This window comes from Ahaetulla prasina, chromosome 13 (genome assembly GCF_028640845.1).
Source record: "Ahaetulla prasina isolate Xishuangbanna chromosome 13, ASM2864084v1, whole genome shotgun sequence".
Lineage (NCBI taxonomy): Eukaryota > Metazoa > Chordata > Lepidosauria > Squamata > Colubridae > Ahaetulla > Ahaetulla prasina.
In genome coordinates, this window is record NC_080551.1 from 8,588,390 (window position 1) to 8,610,603 (window position 22,214).

The 22,214-nt window shown below is 44.2% G+C and overlaps 2 protein-coding genes across 3 annotated transcripts in view; one reads left to right on the plus strand and one right to left on the minus strand.

Moving 5' to 3' along the window:
- Window positions 1-1,590: 1,590 nt before the first annotated feature.
- SLC51B (solute carrier family 51 subunit beta) lies at window positions 1,591-15,920 on the plus strand. Of its 2 annotated transcripts, XM_058155710.1 has the most exons (5): window positions 1,591-1,936; window positions 7,471-7,569; window positions 12,009-12,149; window positions 13,757-13,847; window positions 14,779-15,920. In XM_058155710.1, exons 2-5 carry the CDS (start codon window positions 7,530-7,532, stop codon window positions 14,996-14,998), a joined length of 492 nt encoding a protein of 163 aa, XP_058011693.1. In that variant the 5' UTR covers window positions 1,591-1,936; window positions 7,471-7,529; the 3' UTR covers window positions 14,999-15,920. The 2 variants fall into 2 exon arrangements, with proteins under 2 accessions (XP_058011693.1, XP_058011692.1); XM_058155709.1 differs by lacking the exons at window positions 1,591-1,936; window positions 7,471-7,569 and having other exon boundaries at window positions 10,851-12,149.
- A 573-nt stretch (window positions 15,921-16,493) lies between these two features.
- Window positions 16,494-22,214, minus strand: part of RASL12 (RAS like family 12) — a 33,051-nt gene continuing 27,330 nt past the window's right edge. The window contains exon 6 of the mRNA XM_058155708.1: window positions 16,494-21,070. Coding sequence (XP_058011691.1) covers window positions 20,707-21,070 — 364 coding nt within the window. The 3' untranslated portion in view covers window positions 16,494-20,706. The remainder of the gene's footprint in view (window positions 21,071-22,214) is intronic.

Here is a 22,214-nt window from a genome sequence, read left to right on the forward strand (position 1 = left end):
GTTTGAAGGTTGACTCAGCCTTCCATCCTTCTGAGGTCACTAAAATGAGGACCCAGATCGTTGGGAACGATATGCTGAGTCTGTAAACCGCTTAGGGCTGTAAAGTACCATGAAGCGGTGTATAAGTCTAAGTGCTATTGCTATTTGCACAGTGGCCTCATCCTATGAAGTCATGAAGAGCATAGCAGAGAAATTCTTCTGCCCAGCTTCCAGTTTTTTAAAGGAAGGCCTTGTGGTCAACTCTCAGTCCACTCTTCTGCTTCTCTTCAGATCTTCCCCACTGAACAGAAATTCTCTACACCGTTCCTCAAACTTGTATAAAATTGGCCATGCTCAGTGGTGGATTGTTACCAGTTCGCACCGGATCGGGCAAACTGGTAGCAATGGCGGCGAGAGGCTCTGCCCACAGAAGCAGCGCATGCGAGCGTGCGCACGAGCAAAATAGCAACGGGATTTGGAATCCACCCCTGGCCATGCTCCTTGCTCGGCATGCCGGCATCCAACGGTCTAAAAAGTTAAGATGGCAGCTGCAATGGTGCCATTTCTGTTAATACAAAATGATAGTTACTTGAAGACTGAAATCCATCTTTTGGCTATTGAATGGCATGGAAGTGAAGGACACACTCTGAAAACTTCATTGGGGAACAGACAAATGATGAAATATCATCCTTTTATCATGATGTAAACTGGGACACTGGGACACGTACAAAAGGAGTTGCGATTGTGTCATAATGGCACAGTGCTGCTTTAATCAAACAGATTAATTTGACACAAACATACCCATGCAGCCATGAAAAATGATGTGTGGATGGATGGATAAACAGATAAAGATAGAAGTAGAGATATAGAAAGATGATAGAAAGAGAGAGCATGGGTCTAAAAAAAATGGAGATATTTTCTGTCAAAGAAAATCTAGTAGCTTGTTCTAGATGTCAGGGTTCCAAGGAATATCCCCAACGAAATAAAGCTCTGAGGCTTGAGGTTCCTCAAAGTTCCAATTTATTAAAGATGTCATCTTGGCACAGCTGGGAAAACCCGAAACTGAAAGCTTCCAGGTTTTCCACACCCACTTGACAGTTCAAAGCCCTGCCCCACACCCACAAGTTCATCACATTGTCCAATCAACTCTTCACACTCAATTGGATACAGTCTTCAAGCAGTCTACATCAGACGCAGGCAAAAGTCCTTGAGTACGGAATGTTGTTATGACTAACTTTCTACCGTTCCAACAACAACCCCCTCCCAACTTCCCCAGCTAAAATATGTGGCAGTTAAGAAGCAAAAAGAAAATTGCTGTCCAAAGCTGACACTAGAGCAGGGGTCTCCAACCTTGGCAACTTTAAGCCTGGTGGACTTCAACTCCCAGCTTTGCTGGCTGGGGAATTCTGGGAGTTGAAGTCCTCCAGGCTTAAAGTTGCCAAGGTTGGAGACCCCTGTTCTAGAGCATCTTAAAAGAAAAGTGGAAATAAATCTCACAGGGAAGCCTGTGTCTAGCTATGGACTTGGTGCTATGCTTTCCTTTTGTGACCATGGGGGAAAACATCAATGGTAATAATGGCATTCGGGTTAATTCAAGAAAAAACGTTCAGAAGAAGAATAGCCTTTTCTGCTTTTCTGCGGCATTTTCTGGACCAAGACAAAATCACGAGCCTCCCTTTTGGCAAGCAGCCAAGAGGCTCTGATTGGGGAAAAGTTCACTCACCTTTGGCGGAAAACTGCATGGGTGTGACGGGGGCAGAGATTTTCAAAATGCCTTTTCCCTGGGTTGCAAGTTCTCTTAGCAGCAAGGGAAGGCAACGAACGGCTGCATCCTGTCAGTTACAGTATCCGAAGGGGCGAATGCCAGGGTTCTCCCAACCTGCCAGATGTTCTGAATGCCGCACAGGATCACATCTTGCTGTCTTCCGTTCATTTGGGCCAAGCTACGTATCTTTTGGTAAGTTTTTTTTCTCTTCTCCTTCAAGACTGGACAAGTAGAGCAAAAGGAAGCGAAGAAAGTTTATGGGGCCCGGAAAACAATGACTGGATTTTAGAAGTGGAGGGGGGAGGGAAGCGTAACTTTCGTCCCAGATGTGTGAAAAGTGCTGAGGAGGAGAGCTTTTGGGTTCACCGCTCATGCTTGGATAGACTTTTGATTTCCTCTCCTTTCACTTGGGCCTGTGACTCTGTCACTTTGGTGGAATCTGTTTCCGTTCAAATTCAGATTCATCCCTCCGGCATACATCTGTGTTCGCTTGAACACGCATCGGTGTGCTTCAGTACATGCTCCTTAGAGAAGGAATAAGTACAAGCATATTAATAAGCATCATCTAAGTGGTTGAAAGACCAGGTAAGCACCTGGTAAGCACTGTTCACCAGCTCCAGATTTTCCAAGGGGAAAATGTATAAATAACTGCCTTCCACTTTTAATATTTGATCAATCTTCTTTTGGGTTTTTTGGTTTTCCTTCCTTCCTTCTGTCCTTCCTTCCTTCCTTCCTTCCTTCCTTCCTTCCTTCCTTCCTTCCTTCCTTCCTTTCTCTTTCTTTCTTTCTTTCCTTCCTTCCTTCCTTCCTTCCTTCCTTCCTTCCTTCCTTCCTTCCTTCCTTCCTTCCTTTTCTGGTGTATATGGGGGTTTCCATTCCATTCAAAAAGTCCATTAAGGAAAAGACATTGAGAACATAAGTTCTGTCGAGGCAAAAGCTCCAGAGCAGGATCAGATATTGTATGGAAAGGAAGTTTGCCCCTCAGGAAAATGTAGGGAGGCAGGGCAGATCAAGTCTAAAAACATTTGGCTGCATTCATACAACCAACCTTGCTTGATTTTTTAAAATTATTTTTCAGGTTTGTGCAATATATTGAATCAGAAGTAAGTCAAATCTGTAGTCTGCCTTACATGCTCAGCCAGTGGGAAACACCCCCCCTCAGCCCCTCCCCACCAAAATTAAGATAAACTATACTGTATACTGCCATTTAGCATAATGTATACTGTCTTTTCAGCTCTTTACCTGACTGTGCTGTGTTATACTGGATATGAACTTATGGGCTGTAGAGGTAAATATAGGGTTGATATTCAGAGTAAAAGGTATTCTGAACATCATCCTTGCAGATGGCAGTGCTATAAAATGCAATGAAGTAATGCATGAATTAGAGCTATACTTGCAGGAAAAAAAAGGTGGGGGTGGGGGAGAAAGAGAACATCTCATACCTCCTTCAGTTCTGTTTTTTGTCCAAGGGTCAAACTTTTAGTCATGCAATCTTGAACTTTGAATTGTAAAGAAGGTAAAGGAGAGGAATGTATCAAGAAAGAAAGTGATTAAGGAGGCCACGAACAGACAGGACCGAAGGCTTCGTGTCAAGGCAGCAAGACTGAGATTGGGGGAAGTGTGCTTGAAAGGCATCCCAGGCAGAATTCTCACTCAGAGCAATGAGGAAGGTTCGGCCAGCTGCAGAAAGAATTGCTCTTAAAGCAATTGCCAGAAAAACAACTTCAACCCTCTCCTTCTCCACCCACCCTTTCTTGTCTATCTCCTTCACACTTCCTTCTCCTTCCTCTTCCTCTTCTTCCCTTTCCCTTTCCCTTTCCCTTTCCCTTTCCCTTTCCCTTTCCCTTTCCCCTTCTCTTTCTCCTTCTCTGTTACAACACAGAGAAAAGGTTGGCACATTGATTGTGCTAACCCATCCTGCAGTTGGTTTGGGTTTGGGCTAAATTCAACGTGCCCTCTCGCCAATGCAGTCATTAACTGGGTGAAAGTTCTACAAGACTTTAAAATTTTTTCTCTCTCTCTCTCTGTTTCTGTCTCTGTCTCTGACTCTCTCTCTCTCTCTCTCCCTCCCTCTCCCTCCCCCTCCCACCCTCCCTCCCTCCCTCTCAGAAAAAGCAATTTTACAAAGCTCTATAGGACTTAGAGCTTGACACTTTTTTTGCACACAGAGCATAAAGACAGTCCTAAGAATTTTCACTAGTTAAATATTCAACCGCAAGCTTCTACCAGGGTTGACTCTGCATGTGTAAGGGATTTGTTTAACCTCATGTTCAGGTTCAGTCACCTCCTAAGCCCTTTTCTCTCCAAAATCTTATTCTAATTTAAAGCCCAATTAAGAGTCTAACCATTTCAGACTTTTTTAGGATGCTGTGTGGTCAGGCCATATAGGAAACTACCTTCCAATCAGGGTGAGCGGTAGCTGAGTGAAGTGTTAATACCACTTTATAATGCCTTGGTAAGATTACACTTGGAATGTTGCATCCAGTTTTGGTCATCACTATATTAAAAAGATGTTGAGACTCTAGAAAGAGTGCAGAGAAGAGCAACAAAGATGCTTAGTGGACTGGAGGCTAAAACGTATGTTGAATGATTGCAGGAACTGGATATGTCTATTCTAGTGAATTTGTTTGTCGATCGAAAGGTTGGCAGCTCAGCGGTTCGAATCCCTAGTGCTGCCGTGTAACGGGGTGAGCTCCCGTTACTTGTCCCAGCTTCTGCCAACCTAGCAGTTTCGAAAGCACCTAAAAATGCAAGTAGAAAAAATAGGGACCACCTTGGTGGGAAGGTAACAGCGTTCCGTGCGCCTTTGGCGTTGAGTCATGCCGGCCACATGACCACGGAGACGTCTTTGGACAGCGCTGGCTCTTCGGCTTTGAAATGGAGATGAGCACCGCCCCCTAGAGTCGGCAACGACTAGCACATATGTGTGAGGGGAACCTTTACCTTTACCTTTATTCTAGTGAAAAGAAGAATGAGGTGACATGACAGCAGTGTTCCAATATTTGAGGGGCTGCCTTAAAGAAGAGGGCGGGGCACCTATTCTCCAAAGCACCCGAAGGCAAGTCAAGAAACAATGGGTGGAAAGTATCAAGGAGAGAAACAACCTTGAACTAAAGAAAAAAATTCCTAACAGTGAGAACAATTAACCAGTGGAACAACTTGCCTTCAGAAGTTGTCGGTGCTCCATCCCTGGAGGTTTTTAAGAATAGACTGCATAGCCACATGTCTGAAATGGTATAAGGTCTCCTGCTTGAGCAGGGAGTCAGACTAGAAGACCTCCAAGGTCCCTTCCAACACTATTATTCTGTTATCCTGAGTGCACAGATTTGCCATCCAATAAGGGCTGAGCTGCCAGGGATTGCCCAGTCCTGCTCCCTTCAATCCTGCTCCCATACTGTGCCTGGAACCCCAAAGAAAAAGGTCAAGTGAGCCCCTGTTTATTGGATTTGGCCACACGCCACGATAAGCCACTAACAATCAGGGTTGAACTTACACATCCGTGAGTGTCCAGGTGGGGTTGAAAAAGTTAAGATGGAAGCTCTGGCTGTGCGATTGAAAACCCACCTAATTTTCACATGAGACCTGCATTGTAAAAGCGGCAGGGCTTTAATAGCACCACCGTTTTTGACTGATTTATTTATTTTTGACACTTCTGTGGATGTCCCACTCCTTGAGCCCAGATGGATGAAACTTTTGCTGGTGGATTTTAGCCCTGTCCTTTCTGTAATAGATGGAATGTTTCATGTCTGCCTGAAAAGGGGAAAGCTATGTTTTCTATTACAGGGGTCTCCAACCTTGGAAACTGGAAGACTTGTGGACTTCAACTCCCAGAATTCCTCAGCCAGCTTAGCTGGCTGAGGAATTCTGGGAGTTGAAGTCCACAAGTCTTCCAGTTGCCAAGGTTGGAGACCCGTGTTCTATTAGATCAGTGGTTCTCAACCTGTGGGTCAGGACCCCGTTGAGGGTCGAATGACAATTTTCCAGGGGTCGCCTAAGACCATCGGAAATATGGGAAGTATACTTGCGAGTCGAAGAATCTCGCTCCAATGATTGACTCCACAAACTAGCTGCAGGCTCTTCAAATCGCTAGCCGAATTCAGCTTCAGGCGTGATGAATTAAAAAAGAGAGAAATCTTTGCTCTGATGTCTCCCTCTCAAGCCAGCTGCAATCACTCCCAATCGCTAGCCTAATCTGGCTTCAGGCGCGATAAACTTAATAGGGAAGGAGTCTTCGCTTTAATGCCTCCGTCCTCAAGGCAATCGCAAGCAGTTCAGATCGCTAGCTAATATGGCTTCAGGCGCGATAAATTCAAAACGAAAATAATTTTATGGTTGGGGTCGCCACATCGTGGGGAATTGTATTAAAGAGGTTGCCACATCGTGGGGGGAATTGTATTAAAGGGGTCGCAGCGCTATAAAGGTTGAGAACCGCTGTATTAGATGATTATGCCACAAATCTCTCTTCAAAGATTGCTGGATTGTTTACGCCTGCAATATGGACATCCTAAATTACAATTAATATTGATATTTTTTTATTTTTTTCACCATTTTCAATGCTTTAAGCCCGTGATGGAGAACCTATGGCGCGTGTGCCAGAAGTGGCATGCAGAGTCATCTCTCCGGGTCCTCAAGGCATCCCCCGTTGTTCTTTCGGTTTCCAGCGTGCGGATGCACACTGGTCAGCTGGTTTTCTCGTGTACATGAGTGCCAGAAACTAGAAGACCAGGTGGCTGGCGTGCATGTGCGCACTGGAAACCAGAAAAGCAGCTGCCTAGCACATGCTCGCACACTGGGCAGCTGCATTCCCGGTTCCCGGTGCATGCACACGTGTGCTTCCGTTTCGGCCCTCAGTGCCGAAAGGTTCATCAACAATGCTTTAAGCTAGTTAATGGAATGTGGATCATCACTTAATCGTATAAACATCACTGTACTGAACCAATACAATCTAACAAGGTTTATAAGTGAAAAAAAAAGGAAAAATAAATAAAAGGTAGGTTTAATTGCAGCCTATTTCAGCAGTTAGCTCTAAGTTTATAAATTTGACTCCGGCATGGTGGCCTGCAGGGTTTCAACACAACAGCAGCAACAACAACAACACAACGAATGCAGCATTGGACTGCAAAAACAAATGGAGCCCCATCCCCCAATTAAGAGAATAATTAAGAGGATTGCCTTATGGCATTGTGTAATACTTGTATAGAAAGTGGGGTGGGGTTGTATTGTGTCAATACAATGCTGTTTGCTTCAAACTGACTGGTTTGACTCCTCAGAGGAAAGCCACTGGATCTCTTTCATATTGCTTTATTTTATTGGCTATTTTATATGATTTAAAAATTTTTAAAAAATCATGCTATTAAAATTGTAATTTTGACAAGGGAATCTGTATTTACTGCTTCTGTTGGATTCTCCTCCTCCTCCTTCTCCTCTTTGCCTTCATCATCATCATCGTCTTCGTCTTCCCCCCCCCCTCCTCCTCCTCCTGGAGGCAACGGAACAATTTTAATTCCTTATTTTGAGCATCCAGTTTGGATTACCCACTGCTGAGATGCTTGTGTAAAAACTGTGTGCCTATGTCTGTGTATGTTTATTTTTTCTTTTTTTTGGGGGGGGGCGATAATGGCATTATTTGATACCTGGAAAAGGAATAATTAAGTCAAGAACCACTGACTTATGGCGCAAGGCAGACCGATCTCAGGACTTAAGTATCTTGGTTTCTCTTTTCCTAGCTTCCACTGAAGAATCCTTTGAAAGAAGAGTTTCGCCTTGAAGGGTGATTCCAGCCATCATGGGGATATTTTGGACAACCTTATGCTTCCTGGTATATGGTGAGTTCACTGTTTTGTATTAGCGTCAGCCCTGCGAAGTAGATCAGGATCAGGAAACCAACCCCTACCTATTGAGATAGGCTACAGTAACCATATCTTGCGAGTCTAGTTTTGCTTCTCCTCTTCCATTCCAGGGAGCTAGGGAAGAACCAACCTAAGTCCCTTCTGAATAGAAAACAATATTTGTTGCTCAGGGTTGAACTGTGGGTCCATTGGTGCTCCCTGAGTTTGATGGTTGTCTTGCAGATGTTTCCTGACCCAACTAGGTACCATCATCAGTGCTAGAAGGGAGTGAGGCTTGCTGTCTGTTTACATACTGGTGACTTGCTCTGTCAGTGTTGTTGGGATTATCTACAATCAACACTCACAGGGAAACCCACTTGCATATAAAAAAAGACCAAACCAGTGGTGAAATCTGAACCGGTTTACTACTGGTTTGCTGGCTGCGCCTGCGCCTGCGCGTGCGCAATGCTTTTAAAAGTAAAAAAAAAGCCTCTGACGATCGCACGGCTCAGCTGGGATCGTCAGAGCCTTTTAAAAGCATTTTTTTTACAACCTCTTCAGCATTTGTGCACTGGAATATGAAATGGACTTTGCTTTTTTAAAATCTGAGATTGGTCACCTTAACTTGTTCCTTTTTTTAGTTTAGAATAGAATAGAATAGAATAGAATAGAATAGAATAGAATAGAATAGAATAGAATAGAATAGAATAGAATAGAATAGAATTTTTATTGGCCAAGTGTGATTGGACACACAAGGAATTTGTCTTAGGTGTATATGTTTTCAGGGTACATAAGGAGAATCAAATACATTCATCAAGAATAAAAAGATGCAACACTTAGTGATAGTTAAGGTTACTAATAAGCTATCAAATCGAAGTAGGAAATGAAATAAAAACAATATAATTGAAAGATACAAGCAACATGGTTATAGTAGTAAGTGGGAAGAGGTAGATACTAGAAAGGAAGATAAGAATAATAGTAATACAGTCTTAATAAATTATTTGACAGCTTTGTGCGAATTAGTTGTTAAACAGAGTGATGGCATTCAGGAAAAATCCCCCTGTGAGGGAGATGGACAGTTTGTTAAATTTGATAAATACAGAAATAAAAAAAATAAGGCATTTCAAAGTGGTGAGAGAAGTATTCTAGCAGCATAACATGAATCCTGATTGTAGAAAACAGCTTCAAAACGGTTCCCATGACACAGTCGTCCTAGTTGGGGAAAAATTCACGGTACAACAGACTAACCTCAGTTAGTTTAAATCTTGCTTAGCTTCTTGGGGTCTTATTCTGTTGTACCAACCCAGCCAACTTTACGATTTACTGTATTTGCAAATCCAGTGAATGAATTAGTTTAGGAAATGAGTGGATTTTTTTATTTATTTATTTTGTCACACAGTATATATAAGCATAAGCATGAAATAACTATATAATATATAAGCATATATATAGGTATGAGTATGTAATAACTATATTAATTGGATATGACAAAAGGAAACAATAGGACAGGAACGGTAGGCATGCTTGTGCTCTTATGCACGTCCCTTACAGACCTCTTAGGAAATGTGTTGTGTAAAGGCAGAAGTCCAGAATACATTTTTGTTGTTGTTGTTGTTGTTGTTGTTGTTGTTGTTCTCTCAGTGGTGAAAGAGTCAAGGACAAAACTGGTTCTAATAATAACTACAATTGGACTAAATGCACATTTCTCTGCCAAGTTTTCTTTTCTGTCTTTTCTCTTTTAAACTCATGTTTTCCGCTTTTCTTTGGAGAGAAGGTCAGCTTGCCCTCCCATCTTCTAGCAAATGGCTTTATCATTTAGTCTGGAATGCACATTTCATGGGATGATTAAATAGGAATACTTTCCAAGAGCAAATGGATCCCCACCCAACCCCAATTAAGAGAATTATACAGCCTTTATGGAATCCATGCTTCCTAATGCCCGCAGGGAGGGGGGAAAAAAGATGAAAATGTGCAAAATCTTGCATCGTCTCTCCTTCATTACAAATGCCAATTGGGTTCTATTGGTGTAAACCTTTGTTTTAGGCAACAGTGGGTGTTAACTCTCATTGAACGAAGTGATATTCGCAAGTTAATAGAGCCAGATGACAACTACAATTTGTCTGTCTGCAATTTGTTCTGGGAAGGGCAAGCGATGACATCCTATGGTCCCAAATCCCTTACTTTGCAAACCTTGGGGAACTTCCAAACATTCCTGGTGCAATTTTTCACCAGGAGAAAAACAACACGTAAACAATAGTGTTCTGTCCCCCTTCGCCTCCATCTGAGCGATGGCTTAATTAGCCGGCACTATCAGCTCCGGCAGCAAACTAGCGAGCATCTGCCAAGTGTCTCTGTTATCTCCCTCGACGCCGATGAGTCACCCAAGAACAAACAGTACTTCAGCTCTCAGTTAGCAGTTAATTTGCCTGCTACGAAGAGGCACAGCAGCTCTTGTTGCCTTTTTATCCTGTGGGATGTGGCTCCGTGACTCAGCACTTCCTAGGCCTGCCCCACCCCTGCTTCTGTTGTTCCCTCCTCTCCTGCCTACAAAACCTAGGGTCCAGCCAGGCCTGATTGCCATCAGCCAGATCTGGAGGCGTGGCCTGGGGGGGAGGAGTCAGGGGACGGAGGCCTCATTATCTCTTCCACCTGGTCTGCCTCTGGCTCCTGGAGCTGAGCCAGGGAAGCTGGTGCTCCCGAGGTCAGTCGTGACAGCCCTTCCCCCTCACTTTCCAAGTCACTTTCTGGCAGGAGGCTCGGCTTGGGGGGCGCAGACACAACAAATAGTGTATGATGAACATTAATGCCATTTTTAAAAAAATGACAATAAGAAGCAAAAACTAAATCCACTGTTGGCTCTTTGAGGTAGGGTTAGCAGACATCACAAGACAGGAAAAACAGACACCACAAGGACTACTGGAACTCTATTTTATTCTTGCAGATATGTTAGCAGAATCTTGAAAGACTGATAGAGTTTCCTGTCTCCCTCCCTTTTATGCCAAGGAGTGTCAAGGTGGGGCGATTGTTGGGTTTCTTTCTCACTTTCTCTTCCTTTCCTGGGCCAAGCTAATGGTTGTATGTATGTACAATGTGTGTGTGTGTTTAGATAGATAGATAGATAGAGAGAGAGAGAGAGAGAGAGAGAGAGAGATAGATAGATGGATGGATGGATGGATGGATGGATGGATGGATGATAGATCAGAGGTGGTATTCAGCAGGTTCTGACCAGTTCTGGAGAACCGCTAGTAGAAATTTTGAGTAGTTTGGAGAACCGGTAATTTCACCTCTGACTGGCCCTGCCCCCATCTATTCTCTGCCTCCCGAGTCCCAGCTGATTGGGAGGGAATGGAGATTTTACAGTATCCTTCCTCTGCCACACCCACCAAGCCACATCCACAGAACTAGTAGTAAAATTTTTTGAAACCCACCACTGCCTGTGGCTCCCAGGCTCTTTTCCAAAGCTCCTTATGTTCCAATTCCAGTAGCCTATTCCTAATCTATTTAGCAGTCTGCAGAACAGCATGATAGAAATGGGACATTTTTTGACACCTTGACTCAATCTGAGCCATCATCCAAGGCCTCCAGATCATTTCCAAGGGCATGCCATCTCTTTTCAAGCTCTAGATCTTCTATGAAGCCGGTGTTCTCTTTTTTCCCCCACAGTGAGAGCTTTTTGGGAAGGGCCTCCAGCTGTTTTGGTGCCAAGGTTGCTCCATTTTCATCGAGCTATTAAAAGTTCAGGAATCTCATAAATCCTAGATAGATTCACAAGGCTCCTTATCAAAGGAGAGAGTTTGTCAGAGTTTATTGCAGCACACACAAGCATACTATTAAGCAGGATTCAAAACTTCTTTATATATATACATACATAATAACACATAAGACATACGATACCCTTGTAGGTTTTTCCATATTGTAGAGAAGAGAAATAGCAAGTACAAACACAGCACAAAATGGAAGCACAAAATGGAGAAGGCAAAATGGAGACAAGAGAAGCTAGTGCCCTCAAGCTTATATACAGAACAGTTAAGCCACGCCCAGGCTCCAAACTGTCTCTTATGGCCCCATAAAACAAATACTATGTGTCAGTTACCAAACAGCCCTCATTGGCTGACCTGTTACGATGCCCTATTCCAGTTCATGAATATACTGACAAGAGTTTTATTAAGATGATAATTCAGAGCTCAAAAGCAAATTGCTCTTACTTTTGCCTGCCAGCTTTCAACAAGATGCTAAGTCTGATTATTGATACCGTGGGTAATGTTCAGTTAAATAAAACCTGTTTTGTCTTAAAAGAATTAGCTTGTTTGGAACAATCTGCAAAGGTAACAGGTGGGTTCCCCATCCTACCTTGTCACATTTTAGCCCAGGCTGGCGTGTTATGTGTGTCCATAGTAGCGCCGTCAATACTCACTTTTTCCTGATTTCTTACCTAGCGTTGAACACAGACCTGGGTGTCCTGGCTATCATGAACTCCCTGCCTCAGAAGGACTCTGAAGGCCTTGACAATCCTTCAGAAGACACCATCTCTCCAGAGATGCTGCAGGAGATGCTGTGGCTTTTCCGAAGAGAAGACCGTAAGTGCTTCCAAAGCTTTAACCAGTGGTGGGTTGCCCTTGGTTTGAACCGGTTTGCAAGAACCGGTCGTAAAACTGGCGGGAGGCTCTGCCCACTGACCCAGACATCACTATTTTATTGTTGTAGGTCAGGGGTCCCCAACCTTTTGGACCTCAGGGACCACTAAATTCATAATTTTAAATCCCGCGGACCACTAATATGATCTGTCTAATGACCGGCTGGGTGGGCGTGGCTAGGTGGTCATGCGACTGGGTGAGCGTGGCCAAAACTCCTCACCTCCCTGCCCGGGCTCTTTAGGGCCCCAACAGAAAGCAGTTGTTGGAGCTAAGCAGCTACCACGAGAAAGAGTTGGCCAAACAGCTTCAAATTGGATCTGACTAAGAAGGAGACTCAGAAGAAGCACCTAACTGAGGACTAGGAGCATAGGCTTTCCAAGCAGAGGGAAGACCTGCGGGAGTGCAAGGCCAGGTACTGGCACCTGGAGGCTCAGCAGGCTGAGATGGTCAGCCAGTCCCAGGCCATGATGCTGTCCCATTGGAACGAGGCCCTCTGGCTCTTCGCTACCAGCGGCGCTTCCCTCCAGCCTTCGCCCAAAGCCCCACACCAGGAGGCTGAAACAGACGCCAAGTCGGAATTTCTGCCCCCCCTCCGACCCACACAAAAAGACCTCAAAGGGGGAGACTCTGTGCAGGAACACAAACATTCTATTGCACGTATCTGTCCCAGGGGCCTTAGTTTGAGGACCCCTGATTTAGTGCGATAATAAAAAATGCAAATAATTTTTCTGTGGACCACCAAAATTTTCTCGTGGACCACCAGTGGTCCACAGACCACCAGTTGGTGACCGCTGTTGTAGGGTATAATAGCATAACCTTGAAAGCCTAATAGAGTTTTCCTCTGCCCCCTCTTATACTAAGTGGAATCAAGGTGGTGTCTTTTTGAATCTCCTTCACCCGCTCCCTCCTTTCCCAGGACTGAAATGTCATTGGGTGTCTCTTATCTGCTAACAATTAATAATTAATTGTTGAATAAAGAACAAGTAACCAGTAGAATGACTTGTCTCCAGACGCTGTGAGTGCTTCATCACTGGAAGTTTTTAAGAAGAGATTAGACAGCCATTTGTCAGGAATAATATAGGGTGGCAGGGGATTGGACTAGAACAGGGGTGTCCAACCTGGGCAACTTTAAGACTTGTGGACTTCAACTCTCAGAGCTTTGCTGGCTGAGGAATTCTGGGAGTTGAAGTCCACAAGTCTTAAAGTTGCCCAGGTTGGACACCCCTGGACTAGAAGACCTCCAAGGTCCCTTCCAACTACGTTATTCTGTTATTCCTTTACCGACTTTAACTCTGTGTTCCTTTATAAGGAGCAAATAAAAAAAGTCAACATGGCGGCTGCAGACGTGTAACCGAAGCTTCACCCCCAGAATGTTGTCATTGCAGCTGCCATCTTGACTTTTGTGACTCACTCCTTGCCTTCCACAGAGGCCCTAAAAAGGTGGGACAAAACTGGAGATGAGAAGACTATATAAGTCCCCTTCAGCACCTGGACAATAAGCGAGGACATTTAACCCATCAATACAAATTCCTTATTATTTTCTCTTTCAGCATCCGCATGGAATTACTCTATCCTGGGCCTTTCAATTCTCGTTCTGCTGATTGGTGTTGTGCTCCTGGGAGCAAATATTAGGGCCAACAGGTATGAAGAAGTCATATTTTGGAGTGGTAATATTGGGCCTTGGCTTGGCACCCAGTGTGTCTCTCTACCTCTAAATATAGGACTCCTTAGTGGCCAAACGAATCGAATTCTGAGTTTGTCCAGTGTATTAAACTGCAACCTAATTAAACACAGATGGGGCCTCTGTGGCTCAGACTGCTAATGCAGTCTGTTATTAACACAGCTGCTTGCAATTACTGCAGGTTCAAGTCCCACCAGGCCCAAGGTTGACTCAGCCTTCCATCCTTTATAAGGTAGGTAAAATGAGGACCCAGATTGTTGGGGGCAATAAGCTGACTTTGTATATAAATATACAAATAGGATGAAGACTATTGCTAACATAGTGTAAGCCGCCCTGAGTCTTCGGAGAAGGGCGGGATATAAATGCAAATAATAATAAAAAAAACCCATTAGAATGGTGGGACAAAAGCTCGAAACCCTCCATGGTTAAATTTAGCAACATTTTGTCCATTGTGCAAATAAAATTCCAAGTTCAATCTATCCAAGATAGATGGGGAACTCATCAAATTCGCAGATGACACCAAGCTGGCAGGAATAGCCAACACTCCAGAAGATAGGCTTAAGATACAGAAGGATTTTGACAGACTTGAACATTGGGCGCTATCTAACAAAATGAAATTCAATGGTGAAAAAAGTAGACTTGACTATACGTACTTTTTGTTGGCAGAGTGATGTCTCTGTTTTTTAGTACGCTGTCTACGCTGTTTAGGTGACCGCTGCTTAATTCCATCTTGGTTTCCAAACTTTCCCCAAGCTGGGTTCATGTCTTTGCACGCTTATTTTGAGTGACTGTTAGGTCCCCCTAATTACCTGCTATCATATCTGGAGGGCAACACTCAGAAATAGGTGGTTGGAAAAACATTGTTGTTTTTTTTCCCCCTCCACTCCACAGAAACCAAAAGGTCCTTCTCCTACGCAAAGAAGGCTACGAAGTCACCCTGCTGGATGAGGCAGAAGCGAAGCAAGCGTTTGTGTTGCTAAACAAAGAGAATCCAGATCAAGCAGGAGACAATTTGCTTCCCCAAACACCAACCATGGGAGATGTGATGGTACGCTGGAAGGATGGGAAAACATCACCCCTCTATGCTGATGCCAACGAAGCAGAAGCTTAGCACCTAATATCCATATTTTGGCTTTTTTGAAACCTGGGACGATCTCTGGACTATTGACATTTTTGGACTGTGGGTCTCAAAGCCAAATTCATTAAGTAGAATCAAAAAGCCAGCAAAAAGCAAACACATACCGACTGCCTTGGAGTTGTACAAGATCAATAATCCACCAAACAATTTATCTACCAATTCATCTTCCAATTCATCTACCAATTCATCTGTGATACGTTGAACTAGGTTGGCCTAGTAGGTTCCTTCACACAACAAGCTAAGCCTGGTCAATTGATTCCTGGTAGTATTAACCGTGATGGGTTTTGTTTTGTGTCCTAGTGTAGTGTCACTGGAGCATTCACAGGGTCAAACAAAGCTGTGACAGGCTCCCCAAAGCAGCCAGAACTCCAGTCGCACAGTTGGGGTTCCCATCTTGACTTGACCATCTGCGGGGAGACCCCCGATGCCAACCTACCTCAATGAGTTGTGTAGTGGGTGGTGAACCCAGAAAAAGGGCTAATTCAAGAACCAATTAAGGATATTGTGTGAAGGTTGTTGCCTTGCTATGTTGCGCTGACCTATCAAAAACAAAATATCTCAGATTATCTGGAAAGATGTTCAAGGTCTCCTGATTTTGATTTTTCCCTGATCATTTGTGATTGCATGTTTAAAAAAGGGTGGGATTTGATCATTTGATCATCTGGATCAGGGGTGAAATGTAAAATTTGTTACTACCGGTTCTGTGGGTGTGGCTTGGTGGCGGTGGGGGTTAATGTGACTGGGTGGGCATGGCCAACTTTTTTTTTGACTTTTAAAAGCATTTTTTCTACAACCTCTTTGGCCAAAAGAAAAAACGCTTTTAAAAGACTCTGATGATCCCAGCTGAGTTGCCTGATCGTCAGAGGCTTTTCTTTTCTTTTAAAAGCATTTTTTGGGGGGCTGCAGTGGTGAAATGTAAAATTTGTTACTACCAGTTCTGTGGGCGTGGCTTGGGGGGGTAATGTAACTGGGTGGGCGTGGCCAACTTTTTTTTTTTACTTTTAAAAGCATTTTTTCTACAACCTCTTCGGCCAAATTGACCATCAATTGTGTTGTAAATGTTGTACCTTGATGAACGTATCTTTTCTTTTATGTACACTGAGAGCATATGTACCAAGACAAATTCCTTGTGTGTCCAATCACACTTGGCCAATAAAATTCTATTCTATTCTATTCAAAGAGGTTGTAGAAAAAATGCTTTTAAAGGCTCTGATGATGCCAGCTGAGTTGCCTGATCGTCAGAGGCTTTTCTTTTCTTTTAAAAGCATTTTTGGGGGGGCCTTTAAAAGAAAAAAAAAGCCTCTGATGATCAGGCAACTCAGCTGGGATCGTCAGAGGAGCCTTTTAAAAGAATTTTTTTTCCTACAACCTGTTCCGCTGAAGAGGTTTTAAAAACCTCTGACGATCCCAGCTGAGCCGCGCGATCATCAGAGGCTTTTTTTTTACTTTTAAAAGCATTTTTTCGGCCGAAGTAAAAAAAAAACCCCACCTCTGATGATCGCGTGGCTCAGCTGGGCATGAGTGCGGGGGCAGGGATTTCTGCTACTGGTTCTCTGAACCACCCACCGCAATCGCTACCGGATCAACCGATCCGGTCTGAACCGGGAGCATTTCACCCCTGATCTGGATCTATTTGGACCTTTTCTATGGATGCCCTTGGTGGCTCTGTTATGCCAATATTAGCTGCGTTATAGAAGGTAATACTTTCAGACAGTTGGGAGCCTCCAAAATTTTAAACGAAGAAAAGGGATGGGGGAAGGCTAGATTATGATGAGAGCTTTGGATGATATTTGAGCAGCATTGTGACTTCCAAGGAAACTAGGTTAATATTTTCCCCCTTAGTCCAAGCCAAAGTCCATTAAAAGGCTTTTTAAAGGCTGCTACATCTCTAGATCTATCTTTCTGTAATATAATGCCAATCTTTCCAATGAAAACCAGATAGATTATTTGGTCTTTTCTGTAATGCACTTCAGCCTAATCCAGATATTCTCCAGATGTCTCAATGTCAACCCTCCAAATTCTTTTTGGAACAATTATCTTGGCTGCTGTAGGCTATTGTTTCATATGTGTAAAAAAAAGAAAGAAAGAAAGGACCCAGATTGTTGGGGGCAATAAGTTGACTTTGTATATAATATACAAATAGGATGAAGACTATTGCTAACATAGTGTAAGCCGCCCTGAGTCTTCGGAGAAGGGCGGGATATAAATGCAAATTTAAAAAAAGAACAGAAAAGAAAAGAAAAAAGGAAAGGAAAGAGGGATGTCCCGTGTCTTTTGAGATCATATCTGCCCCATGACTAAATTTGTTGAATGTAACCTCCCCTACTCCTAAAGATGCTTTTTCAAGAGGCAACTGGACTTTCTGGTTTTCTTTGAAGATTTAACAGATTAACAGAGTTGGAAGGGACATTGCAGGTCATCTAGTCCAACCCCCTACCCAAGCTACATCTGCCTCTACTTAGGATCAAACTCACAACCTCCTGATTGTGAGGCAAGAGCTTCACCTCTAGGCCATAGCAGCTAGGCTGATGTTTCACTTCTCATCAAGAAGCTTCTTCAGCTCTTCAGAGCTCTTCAGAGCTGAAGAAGCTTCTCGGATGAGAAGCGAAACATCTTCAAGGAAAAACAAACTCCAGTTGCCTCTTGAAAAAGCACCTTTGGGACAACCATGATATACCTGGATGACTGACAATCTCCACAGACACTCCCCTACTTCTAATTTTAGGGCTGAAGTAGATCAGATCAAACAAGTTTTAGGGGCTTTTTCCCCCCCTTGTCCTCTAAGGAGAACTCAAGCAGTTATGTGAGAAGCATGGCGACTTCCAAGGAAACTAAAGGAATATTTTTACCACCAATCCAAGCCAAAGTCCATTAAAAAGCCTTTTTCAAGATTCCTGGATCTCTAGATCTATCTGAAGGTGGTAAAATGCCATTCTTTCTAATGAAAACCATGCCTTCGTCTTTTCTGCAATGCCCACCAATACATTCAATGGGAAATAAGTAGCAGTAACCTCTAGCCGCTGAGGTGCAGTGGTTAGAATGCAGTACTGCAGGCTCCTTCTCCTGACTGCCTGAAATTTGGCAGTTCAAATCCCTCCAGGCTCAAGGTTGACTCAGCCTTCCGTTCTTCCAAAGTGGATAAAATGAGGACCCAGATGGTTGGGGGGCAATAGGCGGACTCTGTAAACTGCTTAGAGAAGGCTGTAAAAGCACCGTGAAGTGCGGACTCTGTAAACTGCTTAGAGAAGGCTGTAAAAGCACTGTGAAGTGGCCTATAAGTCTAAATGCTATTGCTAGGGATACAGTATATCAAAATCTGCAGGATGCCACGCCTACCAAGTCACGCCCACCAAGCCACACCCACAGAACCAGTAGTAAAAAAAATTGGATTTCATCATTGCTTTATTGCCATGCCACACCTGTGATCCTCCCAGTTTGGGGCACCTGTCTTGCTTCCCTTCCTTGCATGTTTTGATACGGTGTCCTTTTAACTTTCTGACTCTGGTGGAATTTGTCCATGAGCCGTCGGTTTAGCTAGGCTTTGTTTAATTAGCTGGGGCCTGGTTGACATTGACCACGAAAGTAAGGCGGCTTGGCAGTTGGAGTGCGGCAGGCAGGTTTGGGGTTCAGAAGAGACGTCTTTGATTGGCAGGAGGGTCTGAGCCTGCTGTGCCCAAGACAGGATTTGTGCAAATTAGTGCTCATGGGTGCTACAATAGTGAACCCAATGGCTAACCATGGATCGTGATTCAATGCCGGCAGTTTTTTCACGTTGATTAGGACAAATGATTAGGACTCTATAGGCTGGGTGAAACCAGGCTTAATCGCAGTAACAGTGAGAGGGATCTTGGAGTCTTAGTGGACAACCAGTTAGATATGGGTCAGTAATGTGCGGCGGCAGCCAAAAAAGCCAATGCCATCCTAAATTGCATTAACGGAGGGATATAATCAAGATCATGTGAGGTGCTAATACCACTCTATAAAGCCTTAGTAAGACCACACCTAGAATACTGCATCCAGCTTTAGTCACCACACTATAAACAAGATGTAGAAAGAGTGCAGAGAAGAGCAACCAGGATGATTAGGAGACTGGAGGCTAAAACATACGATGAATGGTTGCAGGAACTGGGCATGGCTAGTCTAGTGAAGAGAAGGACCAGGAGAGACATGATAGCAGTCTTCCAATATTTGAGGGGCTGCCACAGAGAGGAGTGGGGGTCAAGCTATTCTCCAAAGCACTTGAGGGCCAGGCAAGGAATAATGGATGGAAACTGATCAAGAAACGATTCAACCTGGAAATAAGGAGAAATTTTCTGACACTGAGAACGATCAACCCATGGAACAGAAGTTGCCTTCAGAAGTTGTGGGAGCTTCATCACTGGAGGCTTTCAAGAAGAGACTGGACTGCCATTTGTCAGAAACGGTGTAGGGTCTCCTGCTTGGGCGGGGGGTTGGACTAGATGACCTACAAGGTCCCTTCCAACTCTGTTAATCTGATTATATGACTAATCAATTCAAACTGATTAGGAAAATTAACACAAGGACAAAGGACTGAAAATATTTCATTATCTGTCCAGGAACGCTAGAGGGCACTGTGCATCTACACAATCTACATTTTGTCAATCCAAGGGAAATCATCATAAAACCCATTATTGGTGCTCACAGTCATATTCCCTTTGCTTGTGCTTCTGTGTCCATTTGTCCATTTTGTGCTTGCCCCCTTTGTCCTTCTTTTATTTTCTTTCTACAAAGGGCTCCTCCAAACACTGTGGGGGGGGGTAGATAAGGGCTGTATATTATTATTTCTTCCTCTGGTTGAACAATTCTGTGGTTTTTTGTTTTTCAAACCATCTTTCTGTTATTGATGGAAGAGAACTTAAAGTGGGAATTAAGAAAAAGAACATTGGTGAAATCGTGACGTGGAGTGTGGTTTTTCTTAACCACTTAGGGACACGGCAAACATGGAGTGGGCATGAATGTCCAAATTTTCAAATGTCCAGAATTCCAAAGCACTCAAAGGCAAGAAAAGAAACAACAGATGGAAGCTAATCAAGGAGAGAAGCAACCTAGAATGAAGGAGAAATTTCCTGACCATTAGAAAAATTAATCAGTGGAACAGCTCATCTCCAGAAGTTGTGGTTGCTCCATCACTGGGGGCTTTTAAGAAGAGACTGGACAGCCATCTGTCTGGGATGGTATAGGGTCTCCTGCTTGAGCAGGGGGTTGGACTAGAAGATCTCAAAGGACCCTTCCAATTCTGATATTCTATGCCTTCGCTTTCATGGTAGAATTTTTCTTTGGCTGGTTGTAGCTTCTCTGGCTTTCCAAATCTCTATTCAGTCCCAAGAAAAGACCTCTCAAGAGCAAACTCTTTCCATGGGATTCTTCCCATCGATTGCTCAAGCAACACGTGGCAGAATCCTCCACATGTTTATGACCAAGAAAAAGGTTTAGAACCACCTTCCCCACCTGGTGGCTTCATCTGTAGTTTGTCCACTGTCAATTCATGGTCTTTTCTCAGAATGCTTTGCTGCATTCTTATCCGGGCCACTTGGGCTGCAGGAAAGGCCAAGAGATGGCTACTCAAAATGGCCCCGTCCTTGCATGGGGATTCAAGAACCCATCTGAGCCACAGCTACGTTCCTTGTTCTACCTTGGAACTGGCCTTGCAGAATTCCTGCTTAGAATATCTTAAACCCCTTCAGCAAAGTCAATGCTGGAGCCTTCCTCTTGCTTTGAGCTCTGGAGGATTTGACGGTGACCAGCTTGGCCCGGGCAACGGAAGGGACCTCTTTGTAGTTGACAGTGGAGAGGGAGTTGTAGGTGGAGGCAATGGTGGCAGTTGGGACCAGGTGAGCTGAGGGCTTCTCTTCAATGATGAACAAGGGCCGGACTGCCAGAGGTCTGTCCGACTCTCTTCTCACTTCCCGTACCGCCTCGTGGAAAACGTGCTGTACGGACTCGAAATCCAGGCATGCCGAGACTTCATGGAAGGAGGAGCCGTACTTGGTGGCAAGAGACATCCCTTCGGCTTTGGTGACCTGTCTGGGAGAAGAAACCGGGAGAGAACATCCCATATGAAAAGAGGCAACACAAGGAACTGAGAGGCCAGGTCTATTAGTTGCCAGATGCAAAGCTCTAGAAAATTAAGTTATAGTTTAGCGATGCCTGGCTTATTCTTTCTTTAATCCAGTAGTGGGTTTCAAATCCCGTCGCTACCAGTTCGCTCATGGGCAGAAGCGTCTGGGTGGGTGGCTAGAGCCTCCCGCCACCGCCGCTGCTACCAGTTCACCCGATCCGGGGTGAACTGGTAGCAATCGACCACTGCTTTAGTTGATAAGAAGTCTGTGTTTTGGGGTTCACCTACCCATGCAAAATCCTTGAGTCTGTGCTTCTATATGAAATGAAATGAACAAGCACTTCAAAATGTTATCTTAGTAACATGGCTGATAAGTGAATTGGGCTTCTCCATGGACTTGGCTTGTCAGAAGATCGCAAAAGGGGATCAAGTGATCCTGGGACACTGTGTTCTGACCTAGGTTTCACCAAAGCACGCAGCAGATTCTTTGTCCCGACAAAACCCCTTTTTATTAAGCTCATGTGAATTCCTCTCATTCACATCCAGCAAAGTCCTGTTAAACAGTCTTTATGGATGAATTTACAGCCACAGACTTTATCAGGCTTGGAGAGCTGCCAGGCCGATATCTCCCAAATGCAATGCTGTACAAGAAAATACTTGGCAAGGAGTCTTTGAGAGTCACGAACAGATCTTCACACTAATGAAATGAACTAATTGTCTTCTGCAAACTCCACTCCCCTTTCGCTCCTCTTTATTCCCTCTGGGAGGGGCCATTCACCATCTGCCTGTGGCTTTACTTCTGAGTTGGCCCTTGTTCCTTAACTGTTCCCTTCTCCTGGCAGCTCTGCGCATGTGCACATTGGGAACAGGCTCCAGCTGTTCTTCAGCCTCACTTATCTCTGACTCCGAAGGTAGCTGATAACTGTTGGACGTCCCTGGCCCCATCTCTGCCTCTGACGCAGAGCTCTCATCAGAGCCTTCCCCAGACTCTAGGACTGGCCCATGTTCCTCCCCAACCTCCTCACTGTCCGAGTCTGCTGCCAGCTCAGCTGGCCACTGGTGGGCCACAACATACGGCAACCGTCATAAATACGAACCAGTTGTCAAGCA